At 46.4% G+C, this 19,611-nt stretch overlaps 1 protein-coding gene across 1 annotated transcript in view; it reads left to right on the top strand.

The window, feature by feature from the left end:
- Positions 1 to 19,611, top strand: part of MGRN1 (mahogunin ring finger 1) — a gene marked incomplete in the record, with an annotated part of 112,863 nt that overhangs the window by 22,762 nt on the left and 70,490 nt on the right. Inside the window, 2 exon segments of the mRNA XM_034784848.1 lie at positions 6,069 to 6,215; positions 14,242 to 14,359. Coding sequence (XP_034640739.1) covers positions 6,069 to 6,215; positions 14,242 to 14,359 — 265 coding nt within the window.

The following is a 19,611-nucleotide window of genomic DNA, read 5'->3' as shown; positions in this document are numbered from 1 at the left end:
GGCCATGCTGTGACTGGTGAGCAAAGTTCAGTGTGTTGCCAATCCTGAAGTATTTATGGTGGTCACCTGAAGAAATTCCACACTCATGAATGTTCCCTCCTGAACCTCTGTGTCCTTTGAGAAATGTTGTGAATTCCTGATTTCCTGCCAGGACCAGACTGTGTTAACTTCAGAAGGAGCAGGGGTGGGCTCTCCTGTTGAATGTAACCGAGTAAGATGGCCTCACTTCCCTCCTGCCTTGCCACTTCATAAGCTGACTGTGAGTTCCTGGTAGGAACTCTGCCAGCTGCTGAGTCCCCACAGGAGACAGAACAGCTGTAAGCAAATTGTCACCATGCAAAGTCCTGGGAGTCAAATGGCTGAGGATGTTTTCTCCTCTTGGTGCTGTGAATAAGTTTGAAAGTAAGTCAGGAAGCCAACGTAAGTCAGCAGCTCCTAACCTGGATGGCATCTCCAGTTCTTGGAGGGAGATTCAGAGTCCTGAGGTGCATTATGTGTGTGGAAAGAGGCCATCTCATGGTGGGATCTTGTTGCCCTCTGCCGCTGCTGCTTTCTTTGGACTTATCATAGAACTGGAAGGGACCTTGAGAGGTCATCTAGTCCAGTCCCCTGCACTCAAGGCAGGACTAAGTATTATCTCTAGACCATCCCTGACAGGTGTTTGTCCAACCTGCTCTTAAAAATCCCCAATGATGGAGATTCCACAACCTCCTTAGGCAATTTATTTCAGTGCTTAACCACTCTGACAGGAAGTTTTTCCTAATGTCCAACTTAAACCGCCCTTGCTGAAATTTAAGTCCATTGCTTCTTGTCCTATCCTCAGAGGTTAAGAAGAACAATTTTCCTCCCTTCTCCTTGTAACAATCTTTTATGTACTTGAAAACTATTATGTCCTCTCTCAATCTTCTCTTCTCCAGACTAAACAAACCCAAATTTTTTAAATCTTCCCTCATAGGTCATGTTTTCTAGACCTTTAATCATTTTTGTTGCTCTTCTCTGGACTTTCTCCAATTTGTCCACATCTTGCCTGAGTTGTGGGGGCAAAGGGAGGCTGCATGGGAATGCTGGAAGAGGCAGGCAGTATACCGCTTGGGAGTCTGCCCAGAGCGATTTACCTGGCACTTGCTAGCAGCGAATAGTTGCTTGTTTGTAATTGAGGCCTGCACCTTTGGGCTGGTCTACACTGGGGGGGGGATCGATCCAAGATATGCAACTTCAGCTATACAAATAGCGGAGCTGAAGTCGAAGTATCTTGGATTGAATTACCTGGGGTCCACACGGCGCAGGATCGACGGCCACGGCTCCCCCATCGACTGCGCTACCGCCGCTCGCTCTGGTGGAGTTCCGGAGTGGACGGTGAGCGCGTTCGGGGATCGATATATCGCGTATTAACGAGACGCGATATATCGATCCCGGATAAATCGATTGCTACCCGCCGATACGGCGGGTAGTGAAGACATACCCTTTATTGCATCACCCTACTTCTGTAACTTGGCTCCTGCTTCATGGCCTGTTCATGCTGAGAACCGTCAGGCCAAGGGATAGAAAGTAAAACTCCTGCTGTCCCCAAGAGAGAACTTCAAGGAAGAGAGACAAGCAGAGGAACCCATGTTGCATTGGGTGCGTCTCAGATCAAAGCAGCCCTGGAATGTGTAGGTGCTCAGCAGAAAATCAACTGCCTATGCATCTCTCATTGACAGCACTGGGAGCTGCAGGGCTATTTCATCCCTGCGTGACTTCATTTAACTTGGCCCAGGTTGTTTTAGGGGCCACACAGTCCTGTTCTCCCCTTCCTTCGTCACGCATGGCATTTGCTTCTCTCACTTGTATCACTTCTGGAATCAGGTGGTAAGCTCCTTGGGGCAGGGATCAGAAGGGACCATTAGATCATCTAGATATCACAGGCCATATTACATTGCACCCAGTTCCCCTGTGTTGAGCCCAATAGCTTGTTTTTGACTAAAGCATCTTCCAAAAAGGCAGCCAGTCTGGATTTGAGGACATTAAGAGATGGATAACCCACTACTTCCTTTGGTCATTTGTTCCAATGGTTAATTACCCTCACTGGAGGAAAGATAGTTCAGTGGTTAGGGCACTGGCTAAGGATGTGGGGGACTCGGCTTCAATTACCTGCTCTGCGATGGTCTCCATGTGTGGCCTGGGGCAAGCCTCCCAGTGCGACAGTTTCTGATCTGTAAAATGGGGATGATGTTTCTCCATCTCAGGGGGTTTTGAGAAACACATTGAGATCTGCTGATAAAAGAAGCTCTATAAGAAATAGACTTTATTATTGTTGTTAATACTGATAAATATTTGTGCCTTATTTCAAGTTTGAAATTGTCTGGCTTCAGCTTCCAATCATTGGTTCTCGTTCTGCCTTTCTCTGCTAGATTAGAGAGCCCTTTAGTACTCAATATTTTCTCCCTGTGAAGATACCTGTTCACTGTAATCAAGGCACGTCTCAATCTTTCTTATAAGCTAAACAGATTGAGCTTTTTAAGTCCCTTACTCTAGGGCACTTTCTCCAGCCTTTGAATCATTTTTATGGCTCTTTTCTGCACCGTGTCCTATTTTCTCAACATCCTTTTTAAAATGTGGACCCCAGAACTGGATGTAGTATTCTAGTATCAGTCCTGCCAATGCCATGAAAACGCTCTTCACTCCTCAGTACTCCCTGTGTATCCATCCAAGGAAAATATTAGCCCTTTTTGCCACAGCATTGCACTAGGAGCTCATGTTCAGTTGCTTATCCACTATAATCCCTAAATGCTGTTCATAATCACTGCTTTCCAGGATACAGTCCCCCTTCTGTAGGTCTGGCCTACATTCCTTGTTCCCAGGCATGTAACTTTTGCATTTGGCTGGATGAACATGTTTTGTTTGAATGGGCACAGTTTAATAAGCAATCCAAATGGCTCTGTATGACTGCCTTGTCCTCCATCATTATTTCGCATTATATCAATCTTTGTGTCATCTGCAAGTTTATCATCAATAGATTTATATTTACTTCCAGAAATTTGATTAAAATTGTTGGCTAATATATGCTGGCTAGCATGCGTGCACGTGTGTGTACACACTAACATATATTATCTGCAACATATAAATATATTGGTATGCCTTGTGCACCATTACCGTTAAGCACAAATATTGCAACAGTGATCTAGCCTAAACTGGCCTATACCGTGCCTCCGCCAGTGATATTCCTGGCCAATGCCTGCCTGGTTGCCTATATGAAATGAGGTCTAGGTTTTGGTACATTTCCCACTGGAGAGGTGTCCCCATCACCATCCCCTTCCCCATCAAAATTGGTACTGATTTACCCCCCCCCCATGTCAGTGGTGGGTGGTGGCATGGAGACAGACCTCTCCTGAGCCTTTAGGGGGGGTTCTTCGAGCTCAGGGGCAGGCACACTGGCATGGGATGGTGCAGGGAAGTTTGCACTGCTGCTCTCTGTGTTGTACCTGTCTAGAGCAGTGGTTTTCAACCAGTGGTCTGCAGCCCCCTGGGGGTCCACAGACTGTCTAAGATTTCTAAAGTGGTCCGCACCCCCATTTGAAATTCTGTAGGGATCTGCAAGTGGGAAAAGGTTGAAAACTGCTGGTCTAAAGGTTTCTGCTTCCTTCAGTCTCCCAGGCTGTTGGTCTGCTTGAAATTCCAAAGTTACACTCGCGCTCGCTCGGAGAGGTTGCTGATCTGGCTATGCCTTGCCACGCTTACAGCCTTGAGCTTTGCCGTGAATTTATTCTCTTGAGTGGCACTGGTAACCACACTTAAATCAGGTCTTTATCTATTTGCATAATCGTGCAAACGCAACCTGGTCACGTTTTTCTTTGGCTGCCTTATGTAGGTCACAGCAGCCACGGTTTCAGAATGGCAGCTATTTCTTGCTTTTGTCCTTTTTAATCTAGCAAGTTGGAAAAGCTCTGGTGAAGAAGCCAGTTCCTGTTTTGACCTAGGTGAGCCCTGGAGAAAGGTCTGTCATCTCCTGCTTGATTTGTGTGGAATATTCCAGATAGCTGTGCACTAAGGAAATAAAAATAAGGCTGTAACCATTCCTTGCATTGCTGGTTTAATTTGACTATTTTTAATCTTTATTTGGCAGCTTTTATATTAAATTGTCCATGCTTTAAAACCTCATACCTATTAAATGCCCGCTTAAGGTGGAATTTATGTTGGTGTTGTCCAGAGGAAGCAGCAGTTATTGATCTCACTGAATGAGGTCTAAATGGGTTCCCTTGGAGACATCCTGCTAAAGTTACATCTAGCTACATCTACTGTGTATTCCTGATAGCTTCATAAAGTGCTCTATATGGCCATTTGGGAGAGAAGATCTACAGGTGCTCTAGAGCCAGAAGGATTCTAGGCAAAAGCTCCTTTGTTATCCAGACCTTCCTGAATGGTTTGTCCACTAATTTAACCAGCTGAGCCTCAGATGTGCTACTGGTAGAATGTTAGAGGCTGGGCTTGGGCAGGAAACTCAGTATCATTATAGGCATTTAAAAGGCAATCTGTTTAAAACTGATCCACAGAAATAACTTTTCTACAAGCACATAAATAACTAAGGCACTGTAATGGGACGGGACTCACCACCTCGGTGCCTCCTGCTGGCTGTGCTGGGAATTAGCTCTTGGTTGCCAGTGAGCCTCCCTCTAGTAGCGTCTCACCGCCGTCACTTCTGCTCCACCTCTAAGACCTGCATTGCTCCCTGGATTGCAGCGTCCTCTTCTGGGCATGGCCCTCTGGCCATGCCCAGCACTTGAGGCCCCTGCAATGGCAAGGAACTAAGTGAGATAGACCCAGCTAATCTTGGCAAGTGACCTGCACCCCAAACTGCATAGGAAGGTGAAAAATGCCCCAAATCACTGCCAATCTCACCTAAGAGAATATCTTTCTCGACCCTCCATATGGCGATCAGTTAGACCCTGAGCATGTGAGCAACAGCCAGCCGTCTAAGCACGTGAGAGAGAGAATGCTCGGTGTCACCTCAGAGCCCAATGTCCCATCTCCAGCCATACTCATCGCTGATGAAGGAAGGAGATATTAAAAAATCTGGCTGAAGAGGGGCAGTGTTGGGGGCTGCGATCCAGGGCTCTCAGCTCTGCACTGCTTCCCACCGGGAGCCCAGCTGCCTGGCCAGGCCTTCTTACCTCCCTGCTGAGAGTGGAGGGGAAGCTGCCCGGTGTGTTTCACCTCCAGCGGCGTGATCCATGCCCAGAGTCTGGTCAGCTGCCATGCTCCCAGCAGGGAATCGATACACCAGGGGACAGCAGGGCTCCCTCTGGGGAGCCCGGGTGGCAGCCTAAGCCAGGAGCCTGGGTGGCAGCCCAGCTTAGGGCGGAGACCCAGCAGCAGCCTAGCTGGGAGCTGGCTTTCTTATCAATGTCATGGCTCCAGCGGAGCCGTGAAATTGACAAGAATGACAGCCAACGGCAGTCGATGTAAGGAACAGTGTCACGCTGACGTAAGCCCTATGCCTCTTGTGGAGATGGAGTTATTATGTCGTGTACTAGGGCACTTACATCGGCGGAAACCAGGCTGTAGTGTGCATTGTCCATTGCGCGGATAACTTCATTTATAGTGCTTTCTCTTCTGTAGGATTGTGACTGTCACTTCCCAGGGACTGAATAGAGTGACACTGAGATCAGCTAACAGATGTCAATAGCAGGCATTTTGCAGATAGATAACCTCTGAATGAGATTCAAGTGCTTCTTAGGGCAGATCTCCTCCTCTTGGTTTAAATGCTCATCTCAGTGAGACTTGCGCTTCTTGGGGTTACTCCCAAGAACAGGTGACTTGGATGGGTTTAGGGGGGTATCTTGATCTGAGGCAGATAACAAGGAAATTTAGGCTGAATATCAGAAAAACCTTCCTGACAGTGAGCTCTGCCGGAACGGTGGAACTCTCTGCGGTGACATGGTGACCCATCGCTTGAGTCATTAAGACTGTACTGGACAAAACTTAACATACTCTAGAAACGCTCTTACACTGGCCTCTGGGGATGAAGTAGGTGAGATAGTAAGTCTCTTCCATCTGTAATGTTTGTCCTGACTCCTGGCTTTTTCTTGTAGGTATAAAGATGACCTAGACAGTCCTACTGAGGAGAACGGGAAGCAGAAAGTCCTGTACAGCCTAGAATTCACCTTTGATGCTGATGCCCGTGTTGCCATCACAATCTACTGCCAAGCTACAGAGGAATTCATCAGTGGCATGGCAGTGTAAGTCATAGGAAAACAGATTTAAAGGGGCACTGGCGACTTACAGGTCACAAGTCTGTCTGAAATTTTTCTCCTGGTACAAGTAACACCTAAGGAGGCAGGAGAGAGCGCGAGGTTTCTCCTTTCCAGTTTGCTTGCTTTGTGCATTTGGCAGCTCTGTATATTAGTAGTTTCCCCTGTTAGTTGGTTGTGTGGGTTCTTCCATGCATGTTTGGGAAAAGAAAACTAAAACCATACAGTTTGTCAGGGAGACACAAAGTGTAACTCCTGAAGGTGTAAACTCATTTTTTTAAATTGATTGACTAGATTTGAAGAGGATGTCCCTTTTCATTGGACCCCTGGGTCAATGGAACTGATGCGGTGAGAATGAGCGCCCTTCAAGGATCAGGAGAGGGAAAAATGTGTAAGGAATCAAGCTGCCTCTCCCCTACTTTTGTGGTTAAATGACCATCTTATACAATTAATTATACTGAAGGGGCTCTCCTGTGTTTTATAGGCAGTATTGCCTGTTAGATGTTTCCCTCCAGGTGTCTACTCTAACATTTGCATGGTCGATGGGGGTGGTCAAATTTCAACCAATGCAATTTTAGTGTGGCTTGTATTGTCAATATAATTCAGTCATGAAGACTCAAAGTCCTAGTATGCAATGCTTAATGTAGGTCAGCATATCTAGGCTGTGTCCAGTCAAGGCGGAGTTTCATATTTTTGGGCTGTTTTAGTCTCAAGGGACATGCTTCTGTGTTTAAAGACCTAGGGTGCTCTTTTTTTCCATGAAATTTAAGTACACATTTGGGGGCCTGTTGACTTACTACTGCAGGCCTCTGATGGCATGATTTTTAGACCCCTCTGTTTATAAATAGCTCAGGATCTTTTGTTGCTAACAGAAATCTGCAACCTGGAGAAGCTTCATGTAGAACTATAATTGATGACTGACATGTCTCTACAGTTAGCATTAAGGGCTTCTGCAATTGTGTTCTACATCATACTGGCTTTCAAAGGAAACTTGTGTAATTTAAGATAAGTGATCTATTGATGATTAAAGCGAAAAAAAATCAAACAGAATTCATGTCAAAAGACTTGCTTTAGGCACAATATAAACATCCTGCTAATGATCAATGAATGTTATTTTTAGAAATGAGGCCAAAGGCTGAACATTCCCATCCAGATGTGAATTCCTCCAAACTTGGAGGGTGTCCAAAGTCAGGATTTTGATCAGGCTCCTCTCTAGTTTTGTTAAAGCCTGCAGCTGTCTTTACTCTTTGTGAAAAGTAATAAATTAGCTCCTCTTACAGAGCTTTGGCACCTCTTGGGAAGCTTTGAAAATGCAGCTCTTTAGCCCCAGTCTCTCCTGAGCAGTGCAACGTATAGGCAGGCTCCTAGAAATCCTAACTGTTTCCAGGTTATGTTTTCGTAAGTCTTTAAAAATGTTTCCTGTGAATTTAGTGCTAGCAAAGGTCTTGGCTTGACACTCTTGGCACTTGAAGTCCTCTGTCCCTAAAACTGATGCAACATGGCTAGGCAGCAGTGCCAGCTTCCCTCCTACTGCCCTGCAGAATATCCCTTGCCCTTGCTCTGGAAAGAGGACCATCTTTAGGGACTATGCCTTAACGTTGGGGTGGCATAGCTGTCCAGTGCGCAAGCCCTTAGACTGAAAGAGCACAGCTGGGTTCTGTTCCTGCCTTTCATTGATCCCTGAGCAAATCAACCATGCCTCAGTTTCCTCACCCATACAAGGAGGATAATGAGGGCTTATGACTGGTAGTGGTTACAGTTGCAACAGAAGCCGGTGGACTCTTCTGAAGCCAAGATCCTGTTTTCATGCAGATGTGGTAGGTAATAGGGATCTGGGGAAGAGAGCAGCAAATATAGACTTTATAAGCTGCTTTAATTCAACCCAGACTATTTTCCCATGTGATGGTGGTGGCGGTTCTGTAAGCACATCTTGGGGCTTGTGCAGCTGCCCGAAGTGGGTATCTCTGCTTCTCTGGATTTAGCATGCTGCTACTAAAAACCTTCTTTTAAAGCCCCGATTTTAGCTTTGCCAAGCAGTTCTGTAAGGGCAAACACTATAATTACTTTGATTTATTCTCTTCAAGTTCTGGTGGAAAAAACAACTCTGGGCTGCATTTTTAGAACACCTCAAAGTGGAGAGCTGCATTTTTAGCACACTAATTGGAGTGAACGATCACTGAGGGTACTTTATCTCCATTGGTTTGATGGTAACATCTCAACTGAAGGGTCAGTGTGTGCAACTGTTGTGTGTTTTAGAATCAATACCCCCCCCTTCAGACTGATATGCCCAGCGCTTCCGGGGGAGGAGCAGGATTTCTCTGAAAACCAAACTCACTTTTTCTTCTTAAGTGGAAGCCAATCTCTGAAGCAGGAGAGGCTTCCTCCAAAGGGTGCCAAAGTGAACGTGTTCTCTTAACCACCAGTCTGCAGTGTGCTCCTTGGAAGTTCTAAATGGCTGAAGCTCACTTCCCTGGCTGCTTTGCTGAAAGACCCACCCCACAATCCCTAATCACACTAACATGATGTTTGCTTCAGTCTCCTGCTTGGAGCATGGCTTGGGCCTCTTAGAGACATTTTGCTGCATTTTGGAGGAGGGACTCTCAGGTCTTGGGGAGAGGCATCCTGTGCAGAGACCATTCATCCATGGACCACAACCCCCCATGGCCTGCTTATCCTACAGTTCTATCCAGACCTAATAGGTCTCCTTCCCTTTGCTAAGAGAACTGGGATCCATTTCACAGACAAAAGGAAATCTCCTCCTGGAATGGCTCAACACTCCAATTGAAAAAGGAATGACATCAATACCATGGGAATCCCATCTTGAAGACACAAGGAGGGGAGACTTGTCTTTTCTCTGTCTGAGACTTGTCTGTCTGTTTCATGGGACCAGCTGCGTTTTCTGGAATCTGTTAGGCTGGGGAAGATGGCATGTGTGTGTTGTATGAGCAGCCTGTGTGTTTCATTTGCATGATTAGTAGCTTTGAGATCCCTTCCCTCATCTGTCCAAAGCCTCACATCACACTGGCATGTCATGCTCTTTGTTAAAACAGGGTACCTAGGGATTTTCCAGCTGCAGGTGTCTTGCTGAATGTCCCAGAACCATTTCCTAACTGTGAGGTCTGAGGGTTCAGTAGTCCCCTAAGGGAAAGAGTTGGAGTCAGCCCCATGACTGGAGTCACTTAAAACTAGCCATCTGGGCTGGGCGTGCGCTTTAAGGACCAATTCTGTGCTGCCAAAGGTGACCTGATAGTCTTGGTTTCTAACTGCGTGAGGATATTGCTTGTGCAGAGCTTTTCCTCTCCATGTGCTTTAGAGACAAGAGATACTATTCCCTGGATTACTTATGCTGCACTGTTTTCTTGCAGGCACAATGAAGCACGGCTGATTTCATTGGAATGATTTATTACATTTCATTTCTATTAGTATTAGCTGCTGCAAAACCACCCCACCCAACCCAGTCTCTCTTAAACTGACAGCACATGTGACATGGGGTCACTTACCTGTTACACATTCTGTTTGCATGTGGGATTTTGAACTTAATTCCTTTTGATGGCGGTGAACCAGCTAATCAAATGTATGGCTTGGCCTATGGCTGCATTCAGTTGAGTGTGTACAAAAAGGAGGCAGCAGTACTAGATGAGCGTCTTGTCACTTAATAGTCTCATGCTTATTCATGGCCTGTGAAAGTCCTTTCTGCTATAGACACTCATGCTTAATTTGGCTTCTCTGTACAATCAAGGAGAAGGGTGTGAAGCAATCCAGGGCTGGGAATTTGCTGCTGGGCACAAGCCTACTCCTGTCTTTAAGGCCAAAGCCTGCTTTGAACCATACAGATAGCAGCCCCCAAAGAAATGCTGTAGTGCTTGGAACTCATATGCCATAAAACTAAGTTCCAGAGATTTCACTGCTCACAGGTAAATAAGAGTTTACCCCCCTCTTGCCTTACATGCTAGTGCAGCTGCAGAGAAACTGAGCAACTTGGGCATGCTGGTTAGAGTAAATATGAAGGCAGCACCTCTTACACAGCAAGTCCAGCTAGCAAATCTAGATCAGCTACAGTCTTGGGATGGTGAAACCTGCCTGCCAAAGGGCAGATTTCACACACTCAGCAGGCCAGAGTTTCTCTGGGGCTGGTGCGGAGAAGCTGTGCCTTTTCCTGGGAGAAAGGAGAGAGATGACATTGCACTACGTGGCAACCTGCCACCAGGTCAGGAATGGACACACAAACGGCCACGGGATCAAACCCCAAACACGGTGCGTGACCTGTCCTGCATGGGTCCTAACTGCTCTGACGGAGACCTGAGGGGTCTGACTTTTCATACTCAGCTATTTAGCAACATTTGTCTAGCTTATTCTGCCAGTAACATCTCATTGAATTGAAGTGATGCCTATGCCTGACTTGTTACACTTACGTCTGAAGGGGAAGTAAAGTTGACTGCGGATCCCTTTCCTAGGTGAAAGGAGAGGATGCAGTATGGGGGAGCGGGGTGTCAATTCCATGCCAACTCCTGGGACTCAGAACATCAGCAAAGCACTATTGGCTTTCCCAACTCTTGCCGCTCTCAGCGTGAAAATCCACCAAGAACACCCAGACCAAAATGCAAGCTGCCTCCACTCAGACTTGCAGATGGAACTCAAGTGCATCCCCAAAAGGCAGACCCATGCTCTTAAATTTTCTTCTGTGCTGCTTATTGTAAGGCAGGCTGCACACAGGCGGTACATACAGGCTTTTGAAGCAAGATAATTCTAAATGTGGGACTGGTGTGGAATGCTAACTACATTGGCTGACAGTCCATGTGGTGGTAGTTGTGCCCATCGATAAAATGTCTTCCTAGCTGCGATGATGAGAACGTCTGCCTTCTTGAGCAGGTCTTGTCTGAGGAGCTCCAAATGCTGTGCAAGCTACAATGAAGTACAGTCTTGTGGCTGGGGAAGGCTATCTTCTCCCTCATCTCTTCTAGCAAGTCCTAAGAATTGTCTAGTGATTAGCTCAGGGGATGGGGACTGGAACTCGAGGCATTTGTGTTTCATTCCCAGTGCTTCTCCCAGCTGGATGTGACCTTGGGCAAGTCCCTTTCGTTCTCCACTTCAGTTTCCTCATCTGTATGATGGGGCCGTTAACACCTAGCCAGCAATTGAGTTGGTTCTTTGATGTCATTGAAGGAAGGAATCAGACAGGTACACCGTGTACTCGCTTTAGCTGATTTGACTGTACGGGAAGTAAAACCACACTCACCTGCGTGCCCTATAATTCACACACAAAGCAGCTGTCACTTCCCACCTCCCCACAGCACTTTAATAACAGAGGTTGCAGCAAGATCTCCTATTACTACAGCTGTGTTATTTTTATGCTGTACTGTTCTGAACATTTTTTAGTACATTGTAAAGTATTGTCATAAATCATTAAAATGAAACTAGCCCAGCAAGAATGAACAAAGCACGTTTTAGTGCAGTCCCCGGATTGTTTTTATTATTTGCCACCCTGTCGATTTGCAAAATCAGTCTTTTGCACCCCGTGCAAGTGAGTCCACTGACCGTCTAATTAGCCTGGCAAAATTCTATCAGCCAGGTCCTTAGCTGGTGTCAATGTCGTGGCAATGGATTTCCGGTGTAACTATGCCAGTGTACACCAACTCGGGAGGAGGTCCTGTATGCTCACTTGCCTGGGGCATGTAATTTTTGGCTCAGGCCGGCTGGGTAAGACATCCTCAGTTCTTTCTCCTCCAGACATTTATGCTGTGCTCATCACCAAGATAGCTGAGGCCAAACTGGGAGGCCTAAAATCAGAAGTTTAAACTCCTAAAATAGAAGTGGTCTCTTTTTCTCCAAGCTTCCTGCTCCCACTGGCTTGAGTGGGATTTGTAAGTGCTCAGCTTCTCTGACAATCGGCGACTAAATCCTAAGGACTTGATTGTGGATTTAGGAGCCTAACTTTAGGCCCCCCAGTTTGAAAGTAGTGGCCTGAGCGCGTAAGGGTAAGGGCAGATGAGCAGGCGCTTTCCCTGGGTTGGTGCTCTTTAATGGTAGGTGTGCAGTGGTGCTCAAAACAGGCCGTGGATAGCTAACTATTGATCACGTGTGTCAGAACAGCATTAAATCTCTCGGCTGTTAGGTGGGTGAGTGGTGTAGCTGTCCTGGAGCAGCTTGCTGTGGACTCCAAAGAGAACATCCCCTGCTTTAGACTGCCAACCAACAACTTGGAAATGGAACTGTCAGCTAGTTAAAAGTTCATCTAAGGAGCCAACCAACTGTACCATGCAACCATGGCAACAAAAGCATTACTATGGAGCTCTGGGAAGCTTTAAGCTCTGAATGCAAGACAGAAAACATGAGGGAGATGACTGCTGTTGTGTAAATATGTGGGAGCTGCATCGTGCTCCTGGCTGGAGCAGAGGCAGGGCACAGTAGGTGGTGGCGGCTGTTGTCGTGTTCTTTGGAGTCCTCGTGGGAGCTGTGCCTTACCATCTCTCTTCTGCACGCGCTGCGTTAGTTACCTTGGCCGAGTTGTATTTTGTGGAAGTTGCAAGTGTGCTTCCCAACCACAGCAGGCGCTTTAGTTCCTAACAGTCTGTGAGCTCCACTTCTGTATCACAAAAGAGCTAATCAGATTCTTAATCCTTTTAAGATGCTGAATCCAGATCTCCTAGCCATATGTCTACTCCCTGACTTCCTCTTTCCTTGCACATTTTCCTCAGAGCCATGGTCTTGCCCTTCGCACACCTCTGCCCTTCTCTCATTCTCTTTCACCTCAGGAGCCTCGCCTCCCATTCTCCTTGCCTCCCTTGCTTGGTTTCTCTCCATCCCCTGCTCTTTGAGCAAGCACAAAGCCCCTGTTTCAAGCCATTTGTTTTTACAGAGCCGCTGCTATTCCTCTCCCTTACAATGGAGGATACTGAGGATAACAGCCTATTACTATGGCTAACCAATGGAGTTACTCCTTTAACTCAAGTACCTAAAGGTCTGGACTGTAGGTCCTGGGTTTGAACTCTGCTAAACACCCCTTTGCTTCCCCTGTGATTTGTAAGACATTACTTACACCCTGGACATGGTAAATAGTTGCACCAGGCGGAAATTTCCTTGGATGCTTACAGCCCTGCTGGAACTTCTAACTTGGGTTAGGGCAGAGAACCCAGCTGATTACAAGTGCAGAAGGCCTGGAGGGTGGCAGGTGACCCTATTGCTCCAGGTGATGCCTTGGTTTCAGAATAAGACACTATACAGTGAAAGAACTGTCACTCCACCGTAAGTGTGGAGGGAGAGTCGGCCAACACCCCTGGATCTGGTGTTGGTGCAACTGGTGGGGGATGCCCTTGAGCTAGTGGAGTCGTACTGCCCTTAGACCAAGGGTGCTTCTCTTGCAGGGAGGGAAGGGGGCATGGGGCTTGGAGACTTGGGTGTGGGAGGAGGATGTCAAATTTAGTTCCTGCTGCTTGGCCCAAATGCTGATCCAATGCTGAGCTGCCGCTGCTGTCTGTGTGCAGCCATTAGAGGGCACCAAATGCCATCTCGCAGGCGGGGCACAGACAGCCTGTCAGCAAATGGGAGGAGGTGTGGAATGATTTATCACTGTTAGATCACTGCTCAAGCTTTCAGCTGTGCGTGTGAGGGGAGGGGCCAGGATTCCTCTTCAAAAGTATTGAGGAGACCGAGCCTGCTAAACCACGTGCCAGCAGTGCCCATACTCCAGATCTGTGCGGTCAGCCTTTGCTAGCCTGGGCCCCTTGTCTGCAGTGCTGTGTGCTGCCCTGTTGACTGATATTCTCAGCCAGGCCACTATGGAACTGATCAACTTGACTGCAGATCAGGGCTGTGTTCCTGTGCTGTTTCCCTCTCCTGAGCCCACTTTCTCTTCCTTTTTGTGTCCAGAGTGAATGACTGTCAGCCCCTGCCAGCGTCGCTTCTCAGAGCAGCCATTTGTGATTCCTGGGAGGCCGCAGGCATGAATGACTTTCTTAGAGTCCAGCACAGAGCAATCACTTGTTACACTGAGTTTTCTTTTTTGCCCCCTCTCCAGATACAGCACAAAGAATCCTTCTCTGCAGTCAGAGACGGTTCATTACAAGAGAGGGGTGAGCCAGCAATTCTCCCTGCCTTCCTTCAAGATTGATTTCTCAGACTGGAAGGACGATGAGGTAAATCTCTCCTTAGATTTCTCTCTTCTCCAAAACCCTATTGTTCCAGAAACACTGGGCTCTGTTTGTTTAACTTCCTGAGTTGTAGCTGGAAAATTATCAGTCACAGCTGCTGTGGCATGATCTGTCAGCGTGGGGTGAAGGTCCCTGGGAAAAATGGATCTGAAATATTCAGGACAACTGTTGGGTAGGTACATTAAGCCTCCTGCTCCTACCCCCCCCTGCTCCCCCCCCCTCAAAAAAAAACGGGCATGGGAAGGGGGCAGGTTGGACTGTCTGTTGAGATCTCAGATACCTGGAGTAGGATGGAACTTGTCTACAGCTCTCGGGGTGAATGATACTGGTGCCATCTCCAAAGGAAGCAGCTTGTTTTTCAGCCAGTCTTGATGTGATGCTCTCCCAACTGATCAGGGCACTGTGGGAGCTCAGGAACGTAAGTCCCCTTCAGAGAGGCGTTTATTGCCTAATAACATGTCTGGTTACACACAGCCTGCAGAAAAGTTGGTGTCCCCTTTCTGTAGCAAATGTATTAACCACATGATTGATAAGTAAACTTCTTTTTAAAGAGAGAGTTTCCAGGTACAATATTGACCTTTTTTTTTACCCCATCAAAGGAAGTCAGAATCGTCCAAGCAGGGTTGAATTTGATCGCTTTGAAAATAAATACTTATCTTCTCTAGAAAAAGAGTACAATTCTGAATTGTGTTCTGAGCTGTGAATTAGTCTACTTCTCATAATGTCCTACTGATGAATCAGTGTGTGTGTGTTTTTTCCTAGTGTGTGTCTGTTACAGAATATTGAGGGGGGGCATATGTATTCATAGATTCCAAGGTCAGAAGGGATGAAAGCCACTGCGATCATGTAGCCTGATCTCCTGTGTAACACAGGCCAGAAAACTGCCCCACAATTATTCCTATTTGAACTAGAGCAGGTATTTTAGAAAAGCATCCTCCAAATCTTGATTTAAAAATTGCCAGTGATGGAGAATTCACCACAGCCCCTTTGGAAAGATGATACAAAGGTAATTGAACCTATAAGGCATATCTGCGTTCATTCAAGGGTTTCAAAGAACTCAAGATCATCATGACTGAAACTGTGTTGGTTGGGAAAGTGAGCATTTATGTATAGCCTTCCATAAGCTTCCCTTTTCCTGGTATCTGATAGATAAGAAGATTCTTACAAGACAATGAAAGGGATTCTACCAAGTCTTGTGGGCCCAAAGCGTAAAGGGATATGTCACCTCCAAAATCGTACTCTGTGTGACATGTTAGTTACAGTTATTACAAGTAATTTACCTACCTTCCTAGAACTGAGAGATTAGCGAGAAAAAAATACTGGTATTTTTTCTGGGTTTTTGTATGTTTAACAGCACTTTTGGTATGTTCAATTTCACTGTTTCATCTGGTTTATCACCCTTAGGGTGAGGCTTTCATGTTTGCTGATTTAATTTCAAAATGATGGTGCACCTTACTACAGAGGAGGATTGTGAGGTCAGAGGTGACTGAGCCAGTCACTGCATTTCTTTTCTTTGGTTTCCATTTTTCCCAGCACCTGCCAATTAGGTAAATATTGGGTGGGATCTTTCTCAGTTTAAAATATTGTGTTTAGCATAACTGACGTTAACCACCCTTGGACGGTATAGTTGTCAAATTACTAAAATACTGATGGTGAATATCCCTCTAAACCTAGCTAGGGAGCTATAAGACTTCTCTGTTCATATAAATTGCCTGGTATTTTAATCATGCTGAAGTCTATCTCAGTTGCATCTGTGGCATTGAGATCAACATGTGAACTACACTCTGTACAAAATAGCATCTTCTCTGCTTGGTTTTAAATTTGCCTCATTTCAGTTCCTAAGTTCCCTTTGTTTTTGTCTCTTGGGACAAGATTAATAGGCGCATCTGACTAGCTTCCTCGATAGCATTTTCTTTAGCTTATCCTCGGAACTTGTCACATATCACTAGCTATGGAAGGCTGGGTTTTCTTTAGCTAAGTACTTACCTCGCCTATGTGCTAGAGGAAGTGGTGGTGACCCAATAGTCCTTTGAGTCAGTAACATACCAGTGCCCCAGCACGGAATTGTGGGAAGCTGTGCTGCTAGAATTGTTGTCCTTGTTGATGAGCCATAATACCAAGGTCTTGGCCATTTGTGGTTAATGATGCTCTCTTCTCGTAAGAGTATTATGAGTGCTATTAATCCGGGTGTCTTGGCCACATTCCAACCAAGATAGGGACCTTCTCTAACCCTCACCCTACTGTCCAAGCTCACCTGGATATGATGATACTCTCTTCCTGTCCCAAACTGTTGTAATGCTGCAATGCATGGTTAAATCGGGGGTGGGGGGGTAGAGAATAAAAAAACCTGTATATTTTGTGCAATCCCAGCAGAGCGAATAGCCATTGGTAAAATACACCCCAACCATAGTTTCAAAACAAACCACAAGGCAATTACCAGCCTCTTCCCCATGATCCTCAGAAATCTGGGCTGCAGATGTTCTGGCTTCTCTGCCAATAGATGACCTCACAAGTACACCTATGATGGCCTGAAAGAACTGTCCCATTCTCAGCCCTGCTTTTCGTTCCCTTTGTCACTCACTCTGACGAAGGAAGCAGGATGCTGGCAGTCCAGACTCTCCTCAGCCTCTTAGAAAAGCAAATTTGTTCAAATCCTCTGTTAATGGCATTTCTGACCAGCCAGAGTTACTTGTAGTTGTGCAAACAGGTTTTTAACTCTTAGCAAAAGTTTTGCAGCTCATCTTTAAACAGCTGTGTGTCAGCAAAGGTGGAGACGATCTGTATATTGCGCATCTGTTGGTCAAGTCTTCAAAGCTCTTTGGAGTCAGAGGTACTGTAGAAATGTAAGCTATAAACCCTCTTCCCATCCCCTCTTCAGACCAAATTCTGCTGATCCACTCTGCCGATCTGTTGCCTAATCAGCACTGCCGTCTGGCAGGTGTGCAACTGACTTCACTGGGAGCTCTGCTTGGGGAGCAAATGTAGAACAGGAAACATGGCTCAGAGGAGAGTTTCTGTGTGTGTGTGTCTATCTTTCCTTCCCCCCTCCATGCCCAATAACATGCATGTGGCTAGATCTTCCTAACTACTCTGAAATGCAACACTCCTATGTCTGACATCAAACTGCCACTGTTCAGCTGTATACTCCTAAACCCTGTGGACTGCTTGCCAGCTTCACTGTTGGTTTGTCAGAATAAGATAGAGTTCATGCTTTTGCCTACTGTAATGCTTGTATATGACACAGCCCTTGACCAGATGACAGGATGGAAAGTGGTATTGCCTGGGGTGGTTGGTTGGATAAACTTTACTAAGTGCATGTTTTACTTTGTCTTTACAAATGTGTTGGTTCATTGGCAAGCTGTACTAAGAGGCTTTCGTTGTCGAAAGACACTCTTCTACATATCCAAGAGTGAATGTGAAGTGCAGCCTTTGGGAGACTATACGTTCAGATGCGGCACAAATTCAGATTGTAAAGCAAAAGTAGTTCTGGCCTATGCTTTCTCCACCAAATGTGCAAAAACGTAGCTGTGCTCTTGCAATAGTAGATTGGAGCAGGAAGCAAAGCAGGAACCTAAGAGCTGCTTTCAGCAACACCGTAGTCAATTATCTTTAATGAGTTGAGAATGTTTGGAGCGAGACATGGTAGTTTGAAAATGGCTAGCTAGAGACGCAGCGTACCCCTGCAGAGGATCTCACAATGTTTGAGGGTGAGCTGAGACAGGAAGTGGTTGCAGTCACAAGACCTTTAATAGCAACTGGTCTGAATTGATACACAGTAGTGTCATTATATAATTGAGAACTGAAAGTTTTTTCTAGGAAGCCTGTAGACTAAATATAGTTAAACATTTCCTAGAACATTTGGCCTCTGTAATGATTAGACTGAAGCTAGGAACAAAAAGGTAGTAGATTCCCAATTTTCTATTTTCCCGCACACTCCACAAAGTAACTAAAGCCTGGTCTACACTGCAAAGTTAGGTCGATGCAAGACAGCTTACGTGGACCTAGTTGTGCATGTGTCTATTCTTAACTTTGTCTCCCACCAATGTAAGCGCCCCATTACACTGACACAATAACATCAGCGTCCCGAGCAGCGAAGAGCCATAGCCATTTACTTAGGTCAATGCAGTGCGAGTGTAGATGCTGTGTTACTTATGTCGACCTTAACTGTCCTCCAGCAGCTGTCCCAAAATGCCCAACGCTGACTGCTTTCGTCACCAATGTGAACTCTGCTTGCAGAGACCGGATGTCCCGCCCGCCCCCCTTAAAGCCCTGCAAATTTTTGAAATTCCTTTTCCTGATTGCCTGGCTTGGCGACCACACCTAGCAGCTCTCTATTGTTGATTGAAACTGCCCAGTTGACCATGCTGGCTGCACATTCCTGCCTGGAGTAGGCAGGAGATATTGGCACTTCTGGGCCTGTGGGGAGAAGAGGCTGTGTAGGCATAGCTCCGAATCAGCAGTAGAAACCTTGACATCTATGAGCAGATTGCTCAGGGGATGTAAGAGAAGGGTCGTGACCAGGGACCAGCAGCAGTGCCGCATGAAAATCAAGGAACTGCAGCAGATGTACCAGAAAGCCAGGAAGGCCAACAATCAGTCTGGTGCCGAGCCACAGACCTGCTGCTCTTACAAAGAGCTGTATGCCATCCTTGGTGGAGACCCCACCACCACTCCCAGCACCGTGGATATCTCTGAGGAGCCTGAGTCACAGGTCCCTGCCATGAACAGCAAGGAGGAGGTGGAAGAGGAGGAGGAGGGATATGGGAGACAGGTGACCAGGGGAATCCAGCTGCACAGTGAGGACCTGATTTTGATTCCACCGCAATCCAGCCAGTCCCGCCTGTTGATCCCGGGCAAGCCCATTGAAGGGAAAGGAGCCTTGGGTAAGTGTCTGTGGATAAATATTTAAATTACAGGGGTGGCATCCCCAAAGTAGCAGGACATTTTTATTAATTGACTCATGTAGAAGAGGGAGTGGTACAACCAAGAGAGGTAGAGTTGCTATCAGGTTTTCATTCCCCTCTAGAATTAGGTGAGGGGGCCACGTGGAGCAGTTTGTTTATGTACACAGGGATGTCCCTTGAATCCTCCATAGAGATTGCAATGAAACTTTCATGGCGGTCCTCTTCCGTTGTCAGCTGAAGGTTGCTAGGGAGGGCTGTCTTATTTCTTCTTCAGTGGTAGGACACTGTCCCATGCCACTTGGTGATCATTTTAGCAGGCACCATTGCAGTACA

Source organism: Trachemys scripta, chromosome 10 (assembly GCF_013100865.1).
Source record: "Trachemys scripta elegans isolate TJP31775 chromosome 10, CAS_Tse_1.0, whole genome shotgun sequence".
Lineage (NCBI taxonomy): Eukaryota > Metazoa > Chordata > Testudines > Emydidae > Trachemys > Trachemys scripta.
The sequence above is the reverse complement of the archived record's forward strand: the minus strand, read 5'-3'. Positions and strand labels throughout refer to the sequence as shown.